The 25,215-nt window shown below is 36.2% G+C and overlaps 2 protein-coding genes across 2 annotated transcripts in view; one reads left to right on the top strand and one right to left on the bottom strand.

The window, feature by feature from the left end:
* The window catches only part of ORC4 (origin recognition complex subunit 4), a 95,105-nt gene extending 81,771 nt beyond the window's left edge, over nucleotides 1-13,334 (top strand). Inside the window, exons 11-14 of the mRNA XM_079709971.1 lie at nucleotides 9,582-9,690; nucleotides 10,415-10,510; nucleotides 10,596-10,663; nucleotides 12,895-13,334. Of these exons, the coding sequence (XP_079566097.1) occupies nucleotides 9,582-9,690; nucleotides 10,415-10,510; nucleotides 10,596-10,663; nucleotides 12,895-13,083 (462 nt within the window). The 3' untranslated portion in view covers nucleotides 13,084-13,334. The remainder of the gene's footprint in view (nucleotides 1-9,581; nucleotides 9,691-10,414; nucleotides 10,511-10,595; nucleotides 10,664-12,894) is intronic.
* A 6,020-nt stretch (nucleotides 13,335-19,354) lies between these two features.
* ACVR2A (activin A receptor type 2A) overlaps nucleotides 19,355-25,215 on the bottom strand; it is an 83,851-nt gene continuing 77,990 nt past the window's right edge. Inside the window, exons 9-11 of the mRNA XM_079710352.1 lie at nucleotides 23,943-24,081; nucleotides 20,719-20,849; nucleotides 19,355-19,642 (exon numbers count right to left, since the gene is read on the bottom strand). Coding sequence (XP_079566478.1) covers nucleotides 19,448-19,642; nucleotides 20,719-20,849; nucleotides 23,943-24,081 — 465 coding nt within the window. The 3' untranslated portion in view covers nucleotides 19,355-19,447. The remainder of the gene's footprint in view (nucleotides 19,643-20,718; nucleotides 20,850-23,942; nucleotides 24,082-25,215) is intronic.

Here is a 25,215-nt window from a genome sequence, read left to right as displayed (position 1 = left end):
ACTGCCATTTTCAGCAACAGCTGTCTTTATCACAGAAGTATTACAGGGACTAAGAATTTTTAGAGTAGAGATTTTAGTTACTTATGTACCAAAATTAGACTTTATTTACTAGCTTATGGTATATTTAGGATACACACACACACGTATATACATAAACACATACCTTTCATTATTCTGGGAAAATATCTCTGCCTCAGAATTGTCAACATGAAAAACCATTGTTTTGCCAGTTTCCTATTATATTTTTAATTCAAGGTGATGACTCAATTTTTGTTTGGGGTTTTCTTATTTAAGAAGACATTTAGGGGCTTCCCTGGTGGCGCAGTGGTTGAGAGTCCGCCTGCCGATGCAGGGGACACGGGTTCGTGCCCCGGTCTGGGAAGATCCCACATGCCGCAGAGCGGCTAGGCCCGTGAGCCATGGCCACTGAGCCTGTGCTCCGGAGCCTGTGCTCCGCAAGGGGAGAGGCCACAACAATGAGAGGCCCGCCTACCGCAAAAAAAAAGAAGACATTTAGAATTGGTGGAAATTATAAAGAAAAGAGAAAGTGCTGACTGAGATTAAATATAGTTTGGATAATTTTTCAACAAAAAAAAATCAGGAGTTATACACATAGAAAAAACACTGTCATTGCATAGCCTAAAGTAAATTTCAGGTTGATAAACCTAACTTTATGTAGAAAAACAAAAATTTTTTTTTTTTAATTGGAAGGAACATATAAGAAAATATGTTTGTTTTCTTGAGGTAGGGAAAGATTTCTTACAGAAGTTACACAGATCACAAGTCATAACAAAGAAGATGGTTAAAGTTAATTACATTGAATTTTTTTTTTTTTTTTTTTCCCGGTACACGGGCCTCTCACTGTTGTGGCCTTTCCCACTGTGGAGCACAGGCTCCAGACGCACAGGCTCAGCGGCCATGGCTCACGGGCCCAGCCGCTCTGCGGCATGCGGGATCCTCCCGGACCGGGGCACAAACCTGTGTCCCCCGCATTGGCAGGCGGACCCCCAACTACTGCGCCACCAGGGAAGCCCCTACATTGAATTTTTAAATGTCTAGACACTGAAAGATACCATAGATGAAGTGAAGACTGATAAGGAGTGGAAAAATGCAATGCGTGTAATCATCAACACTGTCCATAATATATAAAGAGCTTCTACAGTAATCAATAAAGGAATGAACTGACCAGAGGGCAGAAAGCAGAAGCAAGAAGAACTACAATCCTGCAGCCTGTGGAACAAAAACCACATTCACAGAGAGACAAGATGAAAAGCAGAGGGCTATGTACCAGATGAAGGAACAAGATAAAACCCCAGAAAAACAACTAAATGAAGTGGAGCTAGGCAACCTTCCAGAAAAAGAATTCAGAATAATGATAGTCAAGATGATCCAGGACCTCCTAAAAAGAATGGAGGCAAAGATCGAGACGATGCAAGAAATGTTTAACAAACACCTAGAAGAATTAAAGAACAAACAAACAGATGAACAATACAATAACTGAAATGAAAACTACACTAGAAGGAATCAATAGCAGAATAACTGAGGCACAAGAACGGATAAGTGACCTGGAAGACAGAATGGTCACTGCTGCAGAACAGAATAAAGAAAAAAGAATGAAAAGAAATGAAGACACCCTAAGAGACCTTTGGGACAACATTAAACGCAACAACATTCGCATTACAGGGGTCCCAGAAGGAGAAGAGAGAGAGAGAAAGGACCAGAGAAAATATTTGAAGAGATTATTATACTCAAAAACTTCCCTAACATGGGAAAGGAAATAGCCACCCAAGTCCAGGAAGCACAGAGAGTTCCATACAGGATAAACCCAAGAAGAAACATGCCGAGACACATAGTAATCAAATTGGCAAAAATTAAAGACAAAGAAAAATTATTGAAAGCAGCAAGGGAAAAACGACAAATAACATACAAGGGAACTCCCATAAGGTTAACAGCTGATTTCTCAGCAGAAACTCTACAAGCCAGAAGGGAGTGGCATGATGTACTTAAAGTGATGAAAGGGAAGAACCTACAACCAAGATTACTCTAGCCAGCAACGATGATCTCGTTCAGATTCGATGGAGAAATCTAAAGCTTTACAACAAGCAAAAGCTGAGAGAATTCAGCACCACCAAACCAGCTACAACAAATGCTAAAGGAACTTCTCTAAGTGGGAAACACAAGAGAAGAAAAGGAGATACAAAAACAAACCCAAAGCAAATAAGAAAATGGTCATAGAAATATACATATCGATAATTACCTTAAACGTGAATGGATTAAGTGCTCCAACCAAAAGACACAGGCTTGCTGAATGGATACAAAAACAAGACCCATCTATATGCTGTCTACAAGAGACCCACTTCAGACCTAGGGACACATTCAGACTGAAAGTGAGGGGATGGAAAAAGATATTCCATGCAAATGGAAATCAAAAGAAAGCTGGAGTAGCAATACTCATATCAGATAAAATAGACTTTAAAATAAAGAATGTTACAAGAGACAAGAAAGGACACTACGTAATGATCAAGGGATCAATCCAAGAAGAAGCTATAACAATTATAAATATATATGCACCCAACATAGAAGCACCTCAATACATAAGGGAACTGCTAGCAGCTATAAAAGAGGAAATCAACAGTAACACAATAATAGTGGGGGACTTTTAACACCTCACTTACACCAATGGACAGAACATCCACAATGAAAATAAATAAGGAAGCAGAAGCTTTAAATGACACAATAGACCAGACAGATTTAATTGATATTTATAGGACATTTCGTCCCAAAACAGCAGGTTACACTTTCTTCTCAAGTGCGCACGGAACATTCTCCAGGATAGATCACATCTTGGGTCACAAATCAACCCTCAGTAATTTTAAGAAAATTGAAATCATATCAAGCATCTTTTCTGACCACAATGCTATGAAATTAGAAATCAATTACAAGGAAAAAAACATAAAAAACCATAAACTCATGGAGGCTAAGCAATAAGTTACTAAGTAACCAAGAGATCACTGAAGAAATCAAAGAGGAGGTTAAAAAATACCTAGAGGCGAATGACAGTGAAAACACGACGATCCAAAACCTATGGGATGCAGCAAAAGCAGTTCTAAGAGGGAAGTTTATATCTATACAAGCCTACCTAAAGAAACAAGAAAAATCTCAAATAAACAATCTAACCTTACACCTAAAGGAACTAGAGAAAGAAGAACAAAAAAACCCCAAAGTTAGCAGAAAGAAAGAAATCATAAAGATCAGAGCAGAAATCAGTGAAATAGAAACAAAGAAAACAATAGCAAAGGTCAATAAAACTAACAGCTGGTTCTTTGAGAAGGTGAACAAAATTGATCAACCATTAGCCAGACTCATCAAGAAGAAGAGGGAGAAGACTCAAATCAATAAAATTAGAAATGAAAAAGGAGAAGTTACAATAGAAACCGCAGAAATACAAAGCATCCTAAGAGACTACTACAAGCAACTCTATGCCAATAAAGTGGACAACCTGGAAGAAATGGACAAATTCTTAGGTATAAGCTTCCAAGACTGAACCAGGAAGAAATAGAAAATATGAACAGACCAATCAGAAGTAATGAAATTGGAACAGTGACTAAAAATCTTCTAACAAGCAAAAGTCCAGGACCAGATGGCTTCACAGGTGAATTCTATCAAACATTTAGAGAAGAGCTAACACCCATCCTTCTCAAACGCTTCCAAAACATGGCAGAGGAAGGAACACTCCCAAACTCATTCTGTGAGGCCACCGTCACCCTGATACCAAAACCAGACAAAGATCCTACAAAAAAAGAAAATTACAGACCAATATCACTGATGAATATAGATGCAAAAATCCTCAACAGAATACTACCGACCAGAATCCAACAACACATTAAAAGGATCATACACCATGGTCAAGTGGGATTTATCCCAGGGATGCAAGGATTCTTCAATATACACAAATCAATCAATGTGATACACCATATTAACAAATTGAAGAATAAAAAACATATGATCATCTCAGTAGATGCAGAAAAAGATTTTGACAAAATTCAGCACCCATTTATGATAAAAACTCTCCAGAAAGTGGGCATAGAGGGAACCTACCTCAACATAATAAAGGCCATATACAACAAACCCACAGCAAACATCATTCTCAATGGTGAAAAACTGAAAACATTTCCTCTAAGATCAGGAACAAGGCAAGGATGTCCACTCTCACCACTATTATTCAACATAGTTTTGGAAGTCCTAGCCACAGCAATCAGAGAAGAAAAAGAAATAAAAGGAATACAAATTGGAAAAGAAGAAGTAAAAGTGTCACTGTTTGCAGATGACATGATACTATACATAGAGAATCCTAAAGATGCCACCAGAAAACTACTAGAGCTAATCAATGAATTTGGTAAAGTTGCAGGATACAAAATTAATGCACAGAAATCTCTGGCATTCCTATACACTAATGATGAAAAATCTGAAAGAGAAGTTAAGGAAACACTCCCATTTACCATTGCAACAAAAAGAATAAAATACCTAGGAATAAACCTACCTGGGGAGACAAAAGACCTCTATGCAGAAAACTATAAGACACTGATGAAAGAAATTAAAGATGATACCAACAGATGGAGAGATATACCATGTTCTTGGATTGGAAGAATAAATATTGTGAAAATGACTATACTACCCAAAGCAATCTACAGATTCAATGCAATCCCTATCAAATTACCAATGACATTTTTTACGGAACTAGAACAAAACTTAAAATTTGTATGGAGACACAACAGACCCCGAATAGCCAAAGCAGTCTTGAGGGCAAAAAACGGAGCTGGAGGAATCAAACTCCCTGACTTTAGACTATACTGCCAAGCTACAGTAATCAAGACAATATGGTACTGGCACAAAAACAGAAACATAGATCAGTGGAACAAGATAGAAAACCCAGAGATAAACCCACGCACCTATGGTCAACTAATCTATGACAAAGGAGGCAAGGATATACAATGGAGAAAAGAGAGTCTCTTCAATAAGTGGTGCTGGGAAAACTGGACAGCTACATGTAAAAGAATGAAATTAGGGCACTCCCTACCACCATACACAAAAATAAACTCAAAATGGATTAGAGACCTAAATGTAAGACCAGACACTATAAAACTCTTAGAGGAAAACATAGAAAGAACACTCTTTGACATAAATCACAGCAAGATCTTTTTTGATCCATCTCCTGGAGTAATGGAAATAAAAACAAAAATAAACAAATGGGACCTAATAAAACTTCAAAGCTTTTGCACAGCAAAGGAAACCGTAAACAAGGTGAAAAGACAACCCTCAGAATGGAAGAAAATATTTGCAAATGAATCAACGGACCAAGGACTAATCTCCAAAATATATAAACAGCTCATGCAGCTCAATATTAAAGAAACAAACAACCCAATCCAAAAATGGGCAGAAGACCTAAATAGACATTTCTCCAAAGAAGACGTACAGATGGCCAAGAAGCACATGAAAAGCTGCTCAACATCACTAATTATTAGAGAAATGCAAATCAGAACTACAATGAGTTATCACCTCACACCAGTTAGAATAGGCATCATCAGAAAATCTACAAACAACAAATGCTGGAGAGGGTGTGGAGAAAAGGGAACCCTCTTGAACTGTTGGTGGGAATGTAAATTGATACAGCCACTATGGAGAACAGTGCGGAGGTTCCTTAAAAACTAAAACTAGAACTACCATATGATACAGCTATCCCACTACTGGGCATATACCCAGAGAAAACCATAATTCAAAAAGACACATGCACCCCAATGTGCATTGCAGCACTATTTACATAGCCAGGTCATGGAAGCAACCCAAATGCCCTTTGACAGATGAATGGATAAAGAAGATGTGGTACATATATGCAGTGGAATATTACTCAGCCATAAAAATGAACGAAATTGGGTCATTTGTTGAGATGTGGATGGATCTAGAGACTGTCATACAGAGTGAAGTAAGTCAGAAAGAGAAAAACAAATATCGTATATTAATGCATATATGTGGAACCTAGAAGAATGGTATAGATGAACCAGTTTGCAGGGCAGAAGTTGAGACACAGATGTAGAGAACAAACGTATGGACACCAAGGGGGGAAAACCGTGGTGGGGTGAGGATGGTGGTGTGCTGAATTGGGTGATTGGGATTGACATGTATACAGTGATGTGTATAAAATCGATGACTAATAAGAACCTGCAATATAAAAAAATAAATAAAATTCAAAAATTAAAAAAAAAAGACCACCTGAGGCCATATTAAAGGAGTGCAGGCCCTGCATACACCGTGATCCTTATCAGCAACCCTGGCCTTGAAGCATTGTTATAAAACACCTCACTAAACCTTCCCAGGTTGGGACCCACAGTTTTCGAGGGCAGGAGTCTGCTTTCTCCCCCTTTGCCTGGCAAATCAATAAAACTATTCTTTTGTACTTCACCCAAAACTCTGTCTCTGAGATACAATTCAGCACCTGTGCACAGAACCCGAGTTTTTGCATCCCGACCATAAAAAAAAAAAAATGAAAAAGTAATGAACTAAGAATATGAGTGCAAGCAATCCACCAATGTAGAATCCCACATGACTTATAAATTGCAAAGATATTTAACCTCTCCAGTAATTAGGGAAATGGTACAATTTAAACTTTACAGTTAAACCTTTTTTTCTACCAATATGGTGGGTGTCATAAGTTTATGTCTGGGGCTTCCCTGGTGGCGCAGTGGTTGAGAGTTCGCCTGCCAATGCAGGGGACACGGGTTCGTGCCCTCTCCGGGAGGATCCCACATACTGCAGAGCGGCTGGGCCCGTGAGCCATGGTCGCTGAGCCTGCATGTCCAGAGACTGTGCTCCGCAACAGGAGAGGCCACAACAGTGAGAGGCCCGCGTACCAAAAAAAAAAAAAAAAAAAAAAGTTATGTCTGATGATATGGTGACTATTATGTTTATTGTTGCTAGTAGTGTAAATATGTATAGGTACTTTGGAGAGCAATATGGAAAATTAGGTATCTAGAGAGACTCAAATACACAAGAAGGCATGTACAAGATTGTTTATTGCAGCCTTGTTTATAATCCCCCCCAAAAAATGACAGATACCCATCAATAAGGGAAAGCATAATTAAATTGTGCATATATACAAAGGAATATAACAGAAAAAAAAAGAATAAACCACAGCTGACATCTGGACATAGATGAATTCTCATGACAGATGTTTAGTGAAGAAAGAGTAGCATTAAGTACAATATGGTATTTATATAAATCTTTAAAATTACTCTGTATTGTCTCAGAATACAAAGATATGCAATAGAAGGATGAAGACTTGCATGATTTTTTTGCATGGAGAAGAGTAGAGAGTCCAACCAGGGCAAGAGACAGGGGCTTCAACTCTGTAAGTTTATATTTTGTAAGCTGAGAAAGTGATCATGGATATTCATTATATTATTCTCTTGCCTTTTTATATGTCAAAAATATTTTATAATAAAAGGAAAAAGAAAAGGTAAGAGAAAGGGAAGGAGCTACTGGGTACCTGGATCCCTCCCAGTATGGGGAATGAAGGACAAGGATTACCAAAATTTTTTTTTCAGTTAAAGACCCTGGGCCCTGGTTAAAAAAGGGAGAGAGTTCAAGGCAATAGAAAGAAAAGCAAAAATAAACAAATGGGATCTAATCAAACTTACAGGCTTTTGTACAGCAAAGGAAGCCATAAACAAAGCAAAAAGACAACCTAAGGACTGGGAGAAAATATTTGCAAATGATGTGACAGACAAGGGCTTAATTTCCAAAATATACAAACAGATCATACAACTTAATAATAACAATTAAAAAATCCAATCGAAAAATAGGCAGTAGACCTAAATAGATACTTCTCCAGAGAAGGCATACAGATGGTAACGGGCACACGAAAAGATGTTCAACATCGCTAATTATTAGAGAAATGCAAATCAAAACTACAATGAGGTACCACCTCACACCGGTCAGAATGGCCATCATTAAAAAGTCTACAAATAACAAATGCTGGAGAGAGTGGGGAATGTAAATTTGTGCAGCAACTATGTTGGTCGGAATGTAAATTCGTGCAGCTGCTATGGAAAACAGTATGGAGGTTCTTCAAAAAACTGAAAATAGATTTGTCATGTGATCCAGTAATCCCACTCCTGGGCATATATTTGGACAAACCTATAATTCAAAAAGATACATGCAACCGTATCTTCATAGCAGAACTATTCACAATAGCCAAGACATGGAAACAACCTAAATGTCCATCGATAGATGAATGGATAATGAAGAAGTGGTACATATATACAGTGGAATACTACTCAGCCATAAAAAAGAATGAAATAATGCCATTTGCAACAACATGGATGGACCTAGAGATTATCATACTAAATGAAGTAAGTCAGAAAGAGAAAGACAAATACCATATGCTATCAGTTATATGTGGAATCTAAAATATGACATAAATGAACTTACGTATGAAGCAGAAACAGACTCACAGACATAGAGAATAGACTTGTGGCTGCCAAGGGTGAGAGTTGGCTGGTGGAGGGATGGGCTAGCAGTATGGGATTAGCAGATGCAAAATATAGGTAGAATGAATAAACAACAAGGTCCCACTGTATAGCACACGGAACTATATTCAATATCCTGTGATAAACCATAGTGAAAAAGAGTGTATATATATATGTATAACTGAATCACTTTGCTATACAGTAGAAATTAACACAACATTGTAAATCAACTATGCTTCAATAAAATAATTTTTTTTAAAGGGAGTTTCTAGTGTTAATGTCCCAAATATTACATGGCATATACTTACACTAAGAAATTACTCATTGTTTACCTTGAATTCAAATTTAATGAGATGTCATGCATTTTTACCTGATAACCCTATTTATATGACTAAATTTAAATGCTGAGTCAATTATATTTCAATGAAAAATAAAGTTTTAAAAAATTAAGTAAAATTTAGATGTTAGGAAAGTTACAAATAAATCTTCAAATGCAGAAGTTTTTGTTAGTCGTTGGACAGAGAACTTGCTACATGGAGGCAACTTGTCCTTGCTTTCAAGGAGAGTTGTTTCTTGGTATAATTTTGTTTTTGTTTTTTTCTTTTTAATACAATTGAATATAAAGTAGCTCACCTCTATCATTTAAGACTAACCTGGATTGGTTGATCGGGTGGTAAAAAAGTTTTTACAAGTCACACTTCTGTCTTTTTGCTTTGGTTTAGTCTGGGGCTTTAAATAGTAGTCTTACTTATTTTTGGTGTCTTCTCCTTACCCTACTCCTTTTAAAATGTTTTTCTTTTGAGGAGTTGTAAACAAACAAGATATGCAAATGGAAGGGGTAGAGAGAGCAGCAAGAATTTTTTAATGCTTTACATTTATACAGTTACATGGCATATGAATTGAAATACTGTATCTTAATAGAGCTAAATATGAGAGTACCTTTCCCAAGCATTACTGTTTACTCTTTCATAACTCTCTGAATTAAGAAGTTTTGTTCAGTAATATCTCCGAAGTGCCTAAGTAAATATGCAGTTGTTTTTCTGATCTGCATTTCCTTAGATGCTTGCTTTAAATCGTATAACACCATCACACCCATTTATGACTGCAGCAGATCTGATGGAGGCAAACCAGCTGTGTAGCATGGACTCTAAAGCAAATATTGTACATGGTGAGAAACCTGCTTAATTAGTAGTTTTTTAAAAGTTTGAGTTTATATAATGGTATGATTTTCAAAATTATAATTAATATTGGGTATAGTATTTTATATACAGAATACTTTTATATCCATATGTCCTTTAACTCAGCCCTTTAAAAGGTATTGTTCCTCCCATTTAAAGTGAAAGAAACTCGAGGCACTGCCTCCCTTGCTACATTGTAAATCCAGCTGAGACTGTATTGCGGGCATTCTCATTGCACCAAGTGCTAATGAAGAGCACTGGCTTTTAGCCATTTGGGGTTCACTATCCCTTTTGAGAGTCTAATGAACCTTCTCTCCAGGAAAAAAAAAAATTAGATATAATTTCCAGGGGATTAGAGATTCTGAATAATCGAGGGCCCTATGTAATTTTAAAGTTACATCATAATTGCAGCTCTGGTTTATGTGGTTAAGTGTTAGATAGTATTGTCTCGAATCCTTGTACCATCTCTGGAAGTTTAGAAAGATCCTATTTTACATATATGAAAACTGAGCTCAGGGAGGTTGAGTAACTTTCTTAAGATTATTCAGATAATAGTGACTGAAACACATTTGAACCTAGAGGGGTGTCTTGACCTCCCTCCACCCCTCAAAACCATAATCTTTCACTTTATCCTTGTATTTGAAGGAAAGTTATATCAGTCTTATGTATCAGTAAATAAACTATACCTCATAGTTTGTTCCCCTTTTATTATAGGTCTGTCAGTCTTGGAAGTCTGTCTTATCATAGCAATGAAACATTTAAATGACATCTATGAAGAGGAGCCCTTTAATTTTCAAATGGTTTATAATGGTGAGATGAGACATTGATATTTTCTAACACTACTACCCCCACTGCTTATTTGAAGCTACTAATGCTGTCATTGCTTTCTGTCCAGAGTTTCAGAAGTTTGTTCAAAGGAAGGCCCATTCTGTTTATAATTTTGAGAAACCTGTTGTCATGAAGGTAAGATTTTTAATTTTTAAAGGCTTATTTTTACATCTGATTTGATTGTATATATCATAGTTGCACTTTCATTAATTTTGAAACATTAGGTATCATCAGGAATTTTATTCAAAACAGACCCCAAAAAATCAATCTAAAAAATGTTTGAATCTTTCTGAAGAATGCAGCCAGTTCTTTTTACAGTTTTGGGGGTATACTGCCCTCTACTGTCTCTTCCTAGAACTGGCATCGTGCAAAGGATCTACTTGTTACAGTCATAACCCTATCCCTTTATACCTCTAAGGTTGGCCTTATAATCTCAGCAGTAAAAAGAGACTGAATGAGTCATTAAGAAAACAAAAAAGAATCTCATTGGCTGGTGAGGGTATACAGAGAAAGTTTTGTTAGGGGTGAGGCATGAGTTTTAAAACTTGAGGAACTTTATTCTAGCATACCATTGTCCACCAGGAATATGAGCCACATAATGTAATTTTAGATTTTCTAGTAGCAACAAAAAAGTAAAAAAAAAGAAAAGGTGAAATTAACTTGGACAGTAAATTTTATTTACTGTACCAAAATCTTTTGATCTATAGTTAATATAGAAAATTATTAATGAAGTTTTTTATTTACTTTTGTGTTAAATCTTTGAAATTCTGTGTGTTTACATTTAAAGCACATCTTAATTCACTGACTATTCATTGGAAATAATTGCTCTTTAGATTCCTTCAATTATTTTTTTTAGATTCCTTATATTATTTAGCTGAAGTAGATTTACATTATGAAATTGTTTCAAACATACAAATTTTCTTCTAAGTGTTAGTTTTTTAATTAAACTTAATAAAAATTAAATAAAATTAAAAATAGAGTCCCACATTTCAAATGCTCAAGAGCCCCATGTAGCTAGTGATTACCTATTGGACAGCACAGCTCTAGAGGACTTAATGGGAAGAAACACCTTTTTTTATTTTTTTTAAGCAGTGGACCCATAACTTCTTTAGCATCCTTTATAAGGGATTAGTAGTCAATTTTATTTCTTACAGCAACCAAAAAATGTGAGATCAGGGCATTGCCATTTCTTCAAAACAATAGGAAAAGTATTTAGAATACTGGAGGTTGGTTTTTTCCTCCCTTCCTAATGTCCATATTTGTCTGATAGTCATAGCTTGTGGGAGTTGTATGAGTGGAAAGGTTTAGCTGAGCACTTAAATTTTTATGAGTAATTTGAAGCTGCTCACTTCTACATTTTAATTAAATAAGAAAGTATTTTGCTACCTAGAAAAATTTTTAATCTCTTCAGTTTTATTCAGCCAGTACCTGCAGCCTCTAGTATTTTCTCATTTTCAGAAATTAATGGTGTCTGAACTGTTTCTCTTTTCATCAGAAGAATTTTTATAGTACATAAAGAATATATTCCAACAGTATTTTTCACAATGAGGCTTAAGAATAGAAAGCTCATAATCTATTTCAGTGTATCAGTATTTAATGGTTAGTAGGTCATGATTTAATGGGGTTTTTTTTAATACGTTAATAAAATACCTAAAACAACAAACATGGTTAGAAAAGACATAATACATGAATGTTAGAGGTAAGAGGAAGCAGACAGTAAAGAGCCCTATTAAGGTGGGGAAGATGAAAGAAAGGGACTTTCTGACAGGTTGTAGTGGTCTCTGTCAGACTTCTTAGGGAAACAGGAGCCTGTCTTTTCCTCCATACCTGTACCACTCTGCTGAATCATTTATTTATAGGGTTAGCTGAACAGGTACTCCTACGGGTCTTTCCTGCCTCCCTCTCTTTTTACAGCTATATTAAACTTTTACACAGCAAAGTCTTACAAAGGTAGAAACAAAATGTAAAGGCGAATTTGAGTAACCTAGGCAATTAGTCAAAAAGTACTGGTCTTATCAGATCTTAGGTTTTTATAGAGAACTGGAAACTGTTAACTTAAGTACTAGGAGGAGATATGACATAGAATGAGGTTAGGAACAAAAACCACATTGTACAAACTGAATTAAGTTTGCCCTGTTTATATTCAATGATGCAGGGACGGATAACTGTATATTGACACTGCCTTGTGTGATGTGTGAAGTTTTTATGAGGTTGATGAGAGTTGTTTTTGAACTTTACAGGTATCTGTTAGGTTTTGTTTCCTGGTACTCTATTCCACAACTGACCAAAATCCTAACTGTTCTCTGAGTTAATGTTGTTTACTTTACTTCCCCTATTCAACCTAAACTATTTCTTTCATCTTTCAGGCCTTTGAACACTTACAACAATTAGAATTAATAAGGCCCATGGAAAGAACATCAGTAAATGCACAGAGGGAGTACCAGCTGATGAAACTACTTTTGGATAATACGCAAATTATGAATGCTTTGCAAAAATACCCTAACTGCCCTACAGATGTTAGGCAGTGGGCAACATCCTCCCTAAGCTGGTTATGAATATAACCATGGCTTCAGTTGTGGAGTTTCAGGCATACTTCTCTAAAGAATGTTGTCCTTCAACAAGATATGTTATTACATTTTCTTATATTTATAAAAATGTATTTTTGTATTTATGGGAGACTGTTACACATGTAGCATCATGGCTGTGCCTTGCCTTTGAATCACGGCACGTGAGCAGTTACATGATTTATAATCCCAGTAATTTAGATTATGTTGTAGGTAGTTGTTCAAAAAAATAAATATGACTATTTTAGGGATTGAATCATATGCTTATTTAACACTTGTGAAGTATTTATGTGGTACATTTGAAGAGTTCATTTCAACCCAGCAGCCAGATGTTTTTACAAACCTTAAACAAAGCAGTAAAGAAACAATGGTAAGAGTTGAGGTGTAATGAGTAATCTTTTGGTCCTTTGGGAGGTGCTGCAGTTTTTCTGTATTCATGGAAGTTTGGGATTCTGTCCCAGACCCAGGTCTTCTAGTTCAGGAGACTGATCAGTTTGGCTAGAAGATGGTTTACATGGAAGAAAAAAGCAAAAGGTTTGAAGATTTTCTTCCAGGCTTCTTATAATATGGTACTCATACCATCTACAGAAGAATCTTTTGTAGCATGTCTTAAAAATGCAGATTCTGGGGCCTGTTCTAGGGACTAGCATTTGTCTGACACAGGCAGTTTAGGGGATCCTGTGAACCCACCCCCACAGATAATGGAAAGTGTATGACGATGCTAACTAAACCTGCTTGTATCAAAATGTGGAGCCCTAGGAGGGAGGAATGTGGGAATGGCAAAGCATCAGGAATCCATGAACTAATGCTAGTATATGTTTAAAATGAAATTTAGTAAGCGTTCGTTAAGTGTTAGTGACTTCATTTAGTCAAAAATATTTGATTGTCTATTATTTTCATGGAAGGCTTACTAAAGACAGACTCCCTATCCTTGTGCAGTTTGTAATCCTTTTAACTGTCAAAGACCTTATGATATTTAGTTACTGTTGTTTACAGGTGAGAAAACTAACACAGTAGTGGCCCTGTCCAGAGGATTGACAGACCCTGGAATTCAACTCATTTCGTTGACACCAAAACTCAGTAATGCGTTCCTTACCATGTATTTTTAAAAGTATACTCTAAAAAACTATTTACTTGGTTTTTAAGAAGTATTGCGTTTAGAATGGAATTTCTGTGCATAAAAATAGCTCTTTAGTAGTTGCAACCTGTTCTTTGCATACCGGCATTCTAAGTTTTCAGATCACTGTCATTTACTTTTCAGCAGTGTATTATGAAAGCTAAGGCTTGCACCCTGGTTCTATGCAATAGTCTGCAGATTTTTAGGGGATGTTTTGCAAAAATACTTCCCACAGTGGCATCACTATTACCAGAAGCAAGGATTTTGCACTTGAGCTAAGATTATCCCTTTAAAAATTCTTCTCAACTGTTTCGAGAAGTACCCTCTGCTTAAAGGCACTGACCATAAAAGCACCCAAAGAACTGGCTTGAAGATTGCAAATTTTTGTCAGCTTAAGATGCCACTAAAAGGTTGAGAGCCCTCACCTGCCTTACAAAAAATCCATCAATATCCGTGAAAGAGCTATGAAACACACTAGAAAAAATAGGTTAGCAGAAGTCATACAAATGAAACGTGCCTACATTTCAAGGGCATTTTTTTCAGAGGAATGTTGATGTTCCCCTTTCCACATTCCCTAATACAGAGAAGCTAAATATACTTAAAATTTTTTAACTAACTTCATCTCTTAAATTGCTTAAACCATCATGAATAAAATAAAAACCAAATCTGAAAAGCCCTAGTAAAAAGCTTTCGAGAATAATGTAAACAAATATGGCTTAAAGATATTTTCATTTACTAGAGGAGGAATGTAGCCTGTTAACAGCACAATCAAAAGACTGAAAACCAGGTGAGGAGGAATGTTAGCGCCATCGGTGCAGTTTTCACTCCTGTGATTCCCTTCAGGTGCCCTACCAAAAACAGGATCTTATTAAGAAAAAACAAAGTCTTTCCAATTTTGTGGACATGCATGTGAATGGCTCTGAGGAGTTAAGAGCTGTTGGTCCAAATTTACCACATCATAATGCTATATATGTTGATTATATACTATTAACTGTCTGAAGAATCTGTTTTGCAGAACAACGCTGTGGAAACAGTTTCCGTCTTTCCATAGAGATTCCTTGCAGATTCCACCATGGTTTGCATTTTCATTTGGTTTTAGAAGACAACGCAGGTTCTTTCAAACCACCATAACCTAAGTGTTGCCCTTTCCTTCACCTTTACCCTAAAAAAATTGAGAATCCATGGGTGTGAACTGTGACGCTCAGTGTGACAAGGTAGGGCTCTCCCACCATCACTTTCTTCGAAAGTCACAGGATAAACAAAAGAATTTGCAACACTAAAAATGTAAATGAATGCTAGCTTCCTTGGTGACCTCTCTCACTGATCACCCTACGTGAAAATACCAGAATTCTTCTGTTCAACTGGTAAACTAGTTATAGTTGGGAAGAGTAGTTTATGTCTTTGATGTCTATTACCTAAGCCACTTTTTTAAAATCTCCGTATGAAAAGACAAGGTAACTAAGGCCATTTAGCCTCTCTTAAAATTGGCAGGACCAACATATGTAGTTTAGTGGGAATACAATCTGCTTACACAACAAAGGAGGGAAATGCCACAACTGACAAACCTCCCTTTCACCTATCCCCATTCTTGCAAATCTCAAGGTGTAAGCCTCACTGTAAATTATAAAGCTACTGTTCCCCTTTAAGAACGTATAACTAAAGAAAAACTTCATATGCGAATCACACCATATTTATTTTTTTATTTAACTTGGGAATGGAATGGGGATAGCATACATTTTATTTGTACAATATTTAACAATCACTTACCCAAGGTGGGGTTTTATGGGACTTTTTTTTTTCTTTTTTAACTTTTTGTTAAATACTTGCAGAAAAAATAGCAAGTACAATTTGACAGTAGTACAACAACCTGTGCCCAAAACACTGACAAGAAATACAGAGTAAAGCTAAAATAATTGTTTACCAATATTTTGAGAGGTAACAAATAGGATATGGGTTGAGACTGCATAAAAAATGTACTGCTGGTTGAATATCTGAGGTAAATGATGTTCAATCAAGATGCTACTTGTATCATTTTGCCCATAAATCAGTAAATAATTTTATGCACATTATACCAAATGTTCCTAAAAAGTAGTATTTTAAAAAGGTAAAAAAGAGAAACTGGAAAATATCCGTGGTGAAGCATTTTTTTAAAACAGTAATCAGTTTATTCCACTGAACTATCATCTGGCCAGGATTTTTTCCCCTACCACCTGCATTTTACTTAAATGTAGCTGTTACCTAGGAGTGAGGAAAGGGGGAAGAACAGATTCTTTTTAGTTTCATGATATATGACTCATTTTTAAGTTCTAGACTTTTTTTTTTCCTGATTGTATTTTCGAAACATCACCATGAAAGATAGTGCAAGTTCATGGGACCAACAATTGTGAGGCACAGTCTCTGTTCTGGAATTCACAAGGTACCTGTAATAAACATTCAAACAAGAATCACACATCACATGCTAAAAACTTCCTAGCATCTAAAATACATACAAGAGCTGTGCAGGGCATAAACTTCGAATAAAGCCAAACACTGGTTAATCCATCAGTCCTATGGCAGTTGATCATAAAGCATTCCTTACACGGAGATCTGGGCAAGGTAGAGAGTATAAGAGCAGCAGTTCTGATGGGTGTCATAAAGGCAAAATACAAGACGAATCATAAGGAGCACCATACACATGAGGAAAAAATTACTGGGGTCTCAGTGTACCCCAAAACAAATCATTTTTCTTTTTTTGATCTTTCTTTTTTTCAGTATCCCTAAGCTCAAAGTTTTTATTAACTTGCCCACTTACACTGACTGTAAACCAAACATGAAAATGCCCTGCAAAAGAAAGTTTTAACAAGACTAGGTATCAGGACAGGTAGTCACTGGAACATTCTTATTTTACTGCTTATAAAAAGTATTTTTCTGTCAATGTAATTCTCAAAAGGATACAGGTTTTAAAATTGGTTAGCTAGAGTTAAGTACAATACCCAGGATTTCTAAAAATTTTTTCTAACATGAAGAGAAAACTTTATTTTGTGAATAAGTGGTCTTATAAAGTTTATCTCTAAGATTCACATAAGCCAAACATTCATCATAATATTCCCTTTTGTTTTCTTTTGATTTTTTTTTAACTTTTAAAAACAGGATTGTTCACAACAGGTAGAAATTAGTCTTCAGGAGATTAACAATTTTCATGTATGAACATTATCATCATTTTCCCTTCTTAATTAGTTTCCAAGTGGAAGCAAAACCAAACCAAGAAATTGAGAAGCCAAGTACTTTTTGAAATAAAGGTGAACTCAACATTGAAATGGGAATTCTTAGAAATACAACAAAGCCTTGGGTACATTATGTGACCAAGAGCACAAAGTTCTGTATGGTGTGTGGCACACAGACAACAATGCTGTTATTCTTCTTTCCCTCCCTGCTTAAAGGAGTCTGTTGACCTATGTATTATTTATAAATAATATAATTTATTATTCCCAGAGATTAAGTGCATGTTTTATGTAAAATGTAGTGTACTGTGTGGTTAAATAGCCATTTGAAGATAACACATTCACAGTGAGCTCCTGATAGTGACATGTAAAAAATTCTTTTATAAAATTAATGTATGGATTTTAAAATGACCTGACAAAAGTACATAGCATAATACTGGCTATTTGTTGGTCATCAGTAATCCAGAAATTCAGGAAATTAATGTTTTACTTTGGCCTATAAATTTGAGAAAGAATCCAATTATATTCTAATGTAATATTGTTTTGAAAAGCACTTTGGCACCTACCTACCGTCAATTCCATTTTCTTATCAAAGATAAGGCATGAACTATCCTAAACTAATATCAGGGTTAGTTGTAAAAGCAATTCGTGGGAGGAGGCTAAGCTATGTTACCTATATCAACATTGGTTACCTCTAAATGTCATTGCATATTTTAAGTTATAAGTTTAACTTGTTATCCCTGATTTGTTTTAAAGCAGTAACATCTGAAATCTGTGCTTAAAAATTTAAATCTCTATCCTAGGATAATTCTTGACATATCACAGACATCAAATATTACTCTGACAAGATGGCACCAAGCAGAAATATAATGATAAAGTTACAAGTCTCAAAGCAGAGAGTGAGGAATTCTGGGTAATGACACTTCCTGAGGTGATCCTAAAACAGTGATAAAGAATGTCCCACACACTGTTTGGTGAAAAGAAATACACTACAATTTTACATATATAAATAGGAAAAAAAAATCTATTTTAAAAGAATAAAAATGAAGAGCTTTCCAGTGTTACAGCTCACTTTAAAAAATTTAAATCATGCTTTAAATTTTCAAATAGTCCCCAAGCACAGCACACCTAGAAAAATATGTAGGTAAGTATGCAACATTTTGGGAACTGGATATAAGATGAAGCTTTAAAATATGGGAGAAGGAGGGGAAAGACACCATTTTTTCATTTCAAAAAACAGCACTTTTTTTTCCTTAAATCACAAGCTAGCACAAGAAAAGCTAAAACACTGCTTTACGAATGGCCACTTACTGTTGGCACTAAGCGTAGCTTACCTTTTTTCTTAAATAACACAGTGAATTTGTAATACCTTGTTACAAAACGGGTCAATTTATTATTCAAATTTTGTTAGTGTTTTCAATTTTATAATTTAGCAACCGTGGAACTGAGGTATACCTTGTTGAGGGAGGTTAAAGTAATGCTTGGAAGCCTCTTTACTGTACCCCACTTAGATGACTTTATGTACACAGAACAGCAGCACACTAAACATTCACAAGCTGTGTCATATTGGCATTACAATAGTCATTTATAGAAACACAACAGCAAATGCAATAAAAACAAGTTACCCTTTTTAAAATCTGAAATGAAAAGTTTTTGATTTAAAAAAAAATAGCAGTAGTTCATTTAAGGAATTAGTGTCTTCGGACAGACATTAAGAAATCTGATGTCAGTTTTCAAACACTTGATTAGCCAGGTCCAAAAAGATCCTTGATTTGGAGAGGGCCACATTCTTCATGTACACTTCTTCAAAAGTTTCTTTTTAGAGTTTGCAACTTTTCTCTTAGTCTCATGTCCTTCATGTCTCTGCTACAGGCAATGCCATTAAGTCTCCCAGAGCCACCTTTTGAAACGAGGGTCTTCTTTCTGAGATGTCCAGGAGACATCCTACTCATTTCACACAGAAAATAAACTGTAAGCAGTTTCGTTAGCAGCTCCAGTTCAGAGTCCTGTTTCTCAGTGTGTACACATGGTGCAACCATCATAGACTAGATTCTTTGGGAGGAAAGTCAACATTTGTCACCATCGTGACCACTGTTACAATGTCCTCTGTGGTAATGATATTTGTTAGTCTTTGCATCTGAGTAATTCTTTCACCTACACATCCAGCTGATAACCTGGCTTCTGCATCGTGATCCCAACATTCTTCTATCGTTTCACAGAGCATTGCCATTCCCTAAAAAGGAAAAAACACATTCAAACACCACATCAGTTTTTGTTTTCTATTAGGAAACAGACTAAAACTCTCACAAAGAAATTGCTATTTTTGTGGGTTAAAGAAAGTTTCAAGATTAGCCAAGTTTGATATTTGTCAACATTCACTTTTGAGTATCCATTATACGCAGACACATGGAGAAAAGCACTGAGAGAAATCAATTATTTTTTCTGAGCATTGGAACTATCACAGCAGGTGATTTTTTTTTTTTTGGAGTATAATTGCTTTACAATGTCATGTTAGTTTCTGCTGCACAGTGAAGTGAATCAGCTATATGTATACATATATCCCCTCCCTGCCCCCCGACCCAATCTTACCCATCTAGGTCTTCACAGAGCACTGTTTCTTTCATTCCAAAACTCCCTGACCATTGTTCATAGACCAGGTAATTTAAATGATAACCTTTGAATTGGATTCAAAACCAAGGCTTTAAGAAGTTTACCAATTTTTATTGTTTTCTTAGTTAATATCAGCATTTCTACCTTGCAGTTAAAGTAGGAAAAAAGGTTAGAAAGCCAACCTTAAGGATTTTCTCCCTGGCTTTATCCATGTTTCTAGTTATATCTAGACCAAAATAACCAGGGCAATTTTGTTCCAGCCTTCACCTACCTAGTCTCTTAAGTTCTTAAGAACTTGAAAATCATCCAGTCCCAAATCAAAATGCAAAAACTGTCATGGAGAGGAGAAAACTGGGCGCTTCACTTTCTTAAATGACCTGGGAAGGTGGTGATCAGCAAGGCTACCTGACTATCCACAGGCTCAGAGCCAAGCACTCCTCCCCCTGGGAAGATCTCCAAACGGGGGGCACACTCATCTGCACAAGACCACAGAGCTGAGCGCCCCAAGGCTCTGACCTCACCATCTCCCTCACCAGTGTACATAGCCTTAATTCTGTTGTTTCTAGAACTCTAGTTCAGAATATCCTGTATGAAAACCACCACCTCAGAAAAAAAGAGAAATGTGCAGAGATATCAATCATTCCTCTGAAAAACATTTTTTATTGGAAATTCAAGTGCAAAGCTAACTATATAACTTACAGCATGTTTCTGCCAATAATCTCTTAGAACAGGCCTCTTTTTTTTATGCACAACAACTTCCTGCATGTCTTCAAGAGAGGGATGCTGGCCAATTTCCTCCTCAAATGGCAACATGTACTCATCTACAGGTCCTGAAATGTAAAAAAAGGGGAAAAATCATTTTAATTCAAATCTTCCTAACTTCCAAACTGGAACAAGCTTTCTAAAACACACTCTGTATCACCTTTTCCCAACTATCATATGCTATAGTGACAGGAGAGAAACAAACACTCAACTGTACTTATACCGCAGTGTGACGCAAACTTTAGAGGAAATCAAAAAGTCTGTAATTTGGCGTGTAACTCTGCTAAGGACTGTGAAAGGAGCTTTCTTACCTGTTGTATAAGGAATGCCTATCTCTGTCTGTATATAGCACATAGGGAACCATGGATCTCTGCATATTAAGGACATAATAGCTCTTTAAGGTACCCATTCCTCTTGCAATTCAGATCAGACTGTAAACAGTAGTGCTTTCATCTCTGAAGATTTTGGGTTCGGTCTGCTATAACCATCTTTATTCTGACATGCCCAAGCCCCCTACACACTCCACATGAGGAATTATGTACCCCAGAGTCACACCTCTTCTCTGCCCTCACAAGAGCTGCCAGATATTGTTTTTTAAAAATCACAAATGTACTCTACAAAAAGGGTTCCCAACCAATCAGAATGTGCCTTCACAGACAAGCAAGATTTATTCTACAACATGTTCCTTTTTTCCTTAGGCCTACTCAAATATGGAAATTCAGTTAGGAGTTCATAATAACTAATAATTAATGAGCACTTATGCTGACCAGGAACTTTATATTATTTACTTCCATTTTATCTTCACAGAGTGAAGGTGGCATTACCCTATTTTACAGGTAAGAAAGAAGCTCAAAAAAAAGTTCCATAATCTGCACAAGGGCATACAGCTGTTAATTTGGAACTTGAATCCACCTCAAAGACTCTAAAGTCTGTGCTTTCAATCACTAAACTGTCTCCGGTTGACAGAAATTGGTCTAATGAGCAATTTCAGTGACCAGATGTGTCTGTATGTAGACATAAACCTTGTACAAGTTCTCAAAACACACCAAATACTCCTGCATAGAATATAAATTACAAACAGCTGATCAAGAAGGAGGCCATCTTAACCCTGTCTAAATATAAGAATCCTTGATGGCTGGATAGTCAGTCTCTGCTGAAGCATTTCCAATCACTTAGAGTACTGACATTCTAAGGTGTCTATTTAACCCTTGCTACTCAAAGTGTGGCCCACAGGTCAGCAGCACTGGCACTGATGGGGTAGCTTTTGTAAGAAATGTAAATATCAGGCCCCACCTCAGACCTACCGAGTCAAAATCTGAATTTTAACAAGATTCCCAGGAGTTTGGTTTGCACATTAAAGTTTGAGAATCACTGAACTGAACCATCAACAATTAGCCATCAAAAAAATTGAAAAGCACTTACGTTAGCAGTGTTCATACTGTCCCCTCTGCTTCAATTTCTGACTTGAATCAGAAATGCCTGACTCTGCAATTGAGTATTTCATAGCACGTGCAAGGCATTTAAGAAATGTAAGCATCTATCTTATTCTTTTTCCATAAAAATTTCCCTGATAACCTCTCCTCCCCACCAACAAAGCAAGTCCTCACACCTCTAAACTCCCGTAACACTCCCTTAACATTTCTCAGGTATTAACATTCATCCAAAAACATTTACCTAATTCATACTTACCTTACTCTGGAGTTAATTGTCCAGGATACATTTTATCACCTTAACTAAACTGTGTATTACTTGTGTATCCCCTATAACACTACATCCAATTGGCTTGCTTTGGAGAGTTCCTATTAATGAAATTCTTAAGAAATATATTTTCCTGTAACATCTGCCATCTAACCTACTTGTGCCTCCATGAATGCATGCAATAAATGCATTTTTTCTTCCACTTTGAGCCAAAACACACTGAACAGCTTACTCTTCTTCCTATAGACTTCTAAGCTAAAATTATATCCAAATTGCTTCAACCTTTCTTAGGTTCTGGATCCATTCCCAGGCCAATTTTGGAAGAATGAATGGCTGTCCATTCCTGAGCACTTTCCACTAAATTCCCTTTAAAAGTAGAGTATCCCAAATCAAGTTTCATATACCAGAGGTAGTCTGTCCTACACTGAGAAACTATTACAGTACTCAGAAAATATTCTTATAAAAACATAGGTTAAGATGGTTATACCTTTTATAAATTAAAATTTTAAAAGATCAAACTAATTTACTTGGTTTGGGAGTTTAATAGTCAGGAAATTTGCCTTATATTCTCATATCCAAAAAAGTGTAGTGTAATTGGAGAGAGTAGAGACCTTCCGAGGAGCACTAAAGACAGAATACCTACAACGCTATAATTCTGTCACACTAGGAATATAATATGCAGGTTTATAATGAGTCAATCAATGTAAATATTTTTAGGACTTGAAAAGGACTTCAAGAACAAGGACTAGGAATCCCTTAGAACCAAGGTGATGTGCTAGGGAATGTAACTTATGTTCACAATAATGTCTGCATCAGATCAGACTTACAAAGCTTGAAGGAGGCAGAATCTAACTGTGCTATAACACACGCTCGGTTCTGGGTCATGGAGGATAGAATGGTAATTCAATCCATCACGGGAGGGCTGAACAGACAGCCTGAGTATCCTGGGAGGCAAAATCCCGTCTCTATATGCACCTCCTCTCACCCAAGAGTTGACTTTAACTCTTAGGTGTCTCAGGACCCTTGTGATCTTACCAAAGTAGCAGCCCTCTCCCTGAATCTGGATCACAGTTTCAAATCTTGATTTCACCACTTACCACTCTGCAGCTAAAACAGACAAGCTATTTAATTTCTACTTACAATTTGAGCGTCAAATTCCTCACAACTGAGGTGATAATTACCTCCAAAGTTGTTTTAGGAAATAAGCTAAAGGTATGTAAAGTGCCCAGCAAAAACTGGCAATGGTAATGGATCAATACATATCAGTACCCTTCCTCTCCTGCCCTCCCCATCCCCTGCCTCCTGAATTTTCTTCATGCTACCACCTCTTGGAGTCTATTTAAAAAAAAATTGTACTTTAAAATATTACCTTTGAGAGTAATCAACCCTTTTCATACATGTGTAGTAGGTACAGGTATACATATATATGTATATGTCTTTTAAAAAAATATATGTTCCCTTACCATCTGCAGCAGTACAGCGAGAAGCCAGTTCCCACAGGACTAATCCCATGGCGTACATATCTATCCTCAAAAATGCATCCCTTTGGAAGTTTATAGCACCCTCTAATACCTCTGGAGCCATATACCTTCGGGTACCAACCTGAAAAAGATGTTGAAAGCAAGCAGCACTTACTAACTTTGTGAACTAACATTTTAGGATTTTGTAAAGAGAATCAAAACCAAGTGTGCTCTAATATCAGGTAAGATAACTAAATTATGACTACCAGAATTTTATTCCATTTCAAGTAATACAACAGCCAAGACCCTGGAAACAGTGGCTGCAACCATCAGTAGGGACTGCTTAAATAAGTAAGTAAGAGTACTATGCAGCTCTTAAAAAAAACATGAGGTAAATCTATAAGGACAAATATGGAAAGATTTCTAAAAATACTGTAAGATGAAAACAGCAAAGAACAAAACAGTATATATATATTAAGATCCCTTCTGGATACACTTAATAGATATATCAACAGACATTATGCTGGTCTAGGCTTCGACTTTTTCCCCCTTCTGGAAGTAATCACAAGAAACTGAACAATGGTTATTTGTGGAGAGAGGATGGAACAGAGAAAAAAGGCTGTATACTTTTCAACTGTACATTGTTTGAAATGTATCTTTTTTAAAAAAAATACTCCTTTTGAGGCTTTCTCTTTCTCTGTACGAAAAAAAACCTAATAAACAATACAAAACATAAAATGAATTAGCCAAGTAAAGGGTGGATAAACTTTTTAAAGTTCTGTTTCCACAAAATCTATGTATTTGTTTCTTCATGAATTCTGTCTTAAATTCTTTATTGATATCTGTCCCTAACAATCTGGTATTTCTTAGTAATGTAACTATGGTTACTAAGCTAGCACAGCTAACTTTGGTTGGTGCTTGACAAGATTCATATATGAACACTTAAATAATTTCTGTGAGATAGGTGGTTAGATTAATCCACTTGAGTTTAATAGGTCTAGGGAGCGGCCCAGATACTGGTATTTCCAAAAGCTCCACTGCTAAGTGACTATGATCTATAGACTAGAAGTTGGGCAATTATCTGCAAATATACATATAAAGAGATGTTTAAGAAAAAATAAGGATAGATCACTAAGACCCTGAAGTTCAAAAACCCGAAGTTTTTAATTCATTTAATAAGGAGAACACTTTAAAGAAAGGGTAAAAAGGTAGCTTTGCCTTTTTTGCTACTTTAAATAACTATTTTATAATTGTACTGTTAAGCAAGCTTTTCCAA

This window comes from Hyperoodon ampullatus (genome assembly GCF_949752795.1).
Source record: "Hyperoodon ampullatus genome assembly, chromosome: 8".
NCBI lineage: Eukaryota > Metazoa > Chordata > Mammalia > Artiodactyla > Ziphiidae > Hyperoodon > Hyperoodon ampullatus.
The sequence above is the reverse complement of the archived record's forward strand: the minus strand, read 5'-3'. Positions and strand labels throughout refer to the sequence as shown.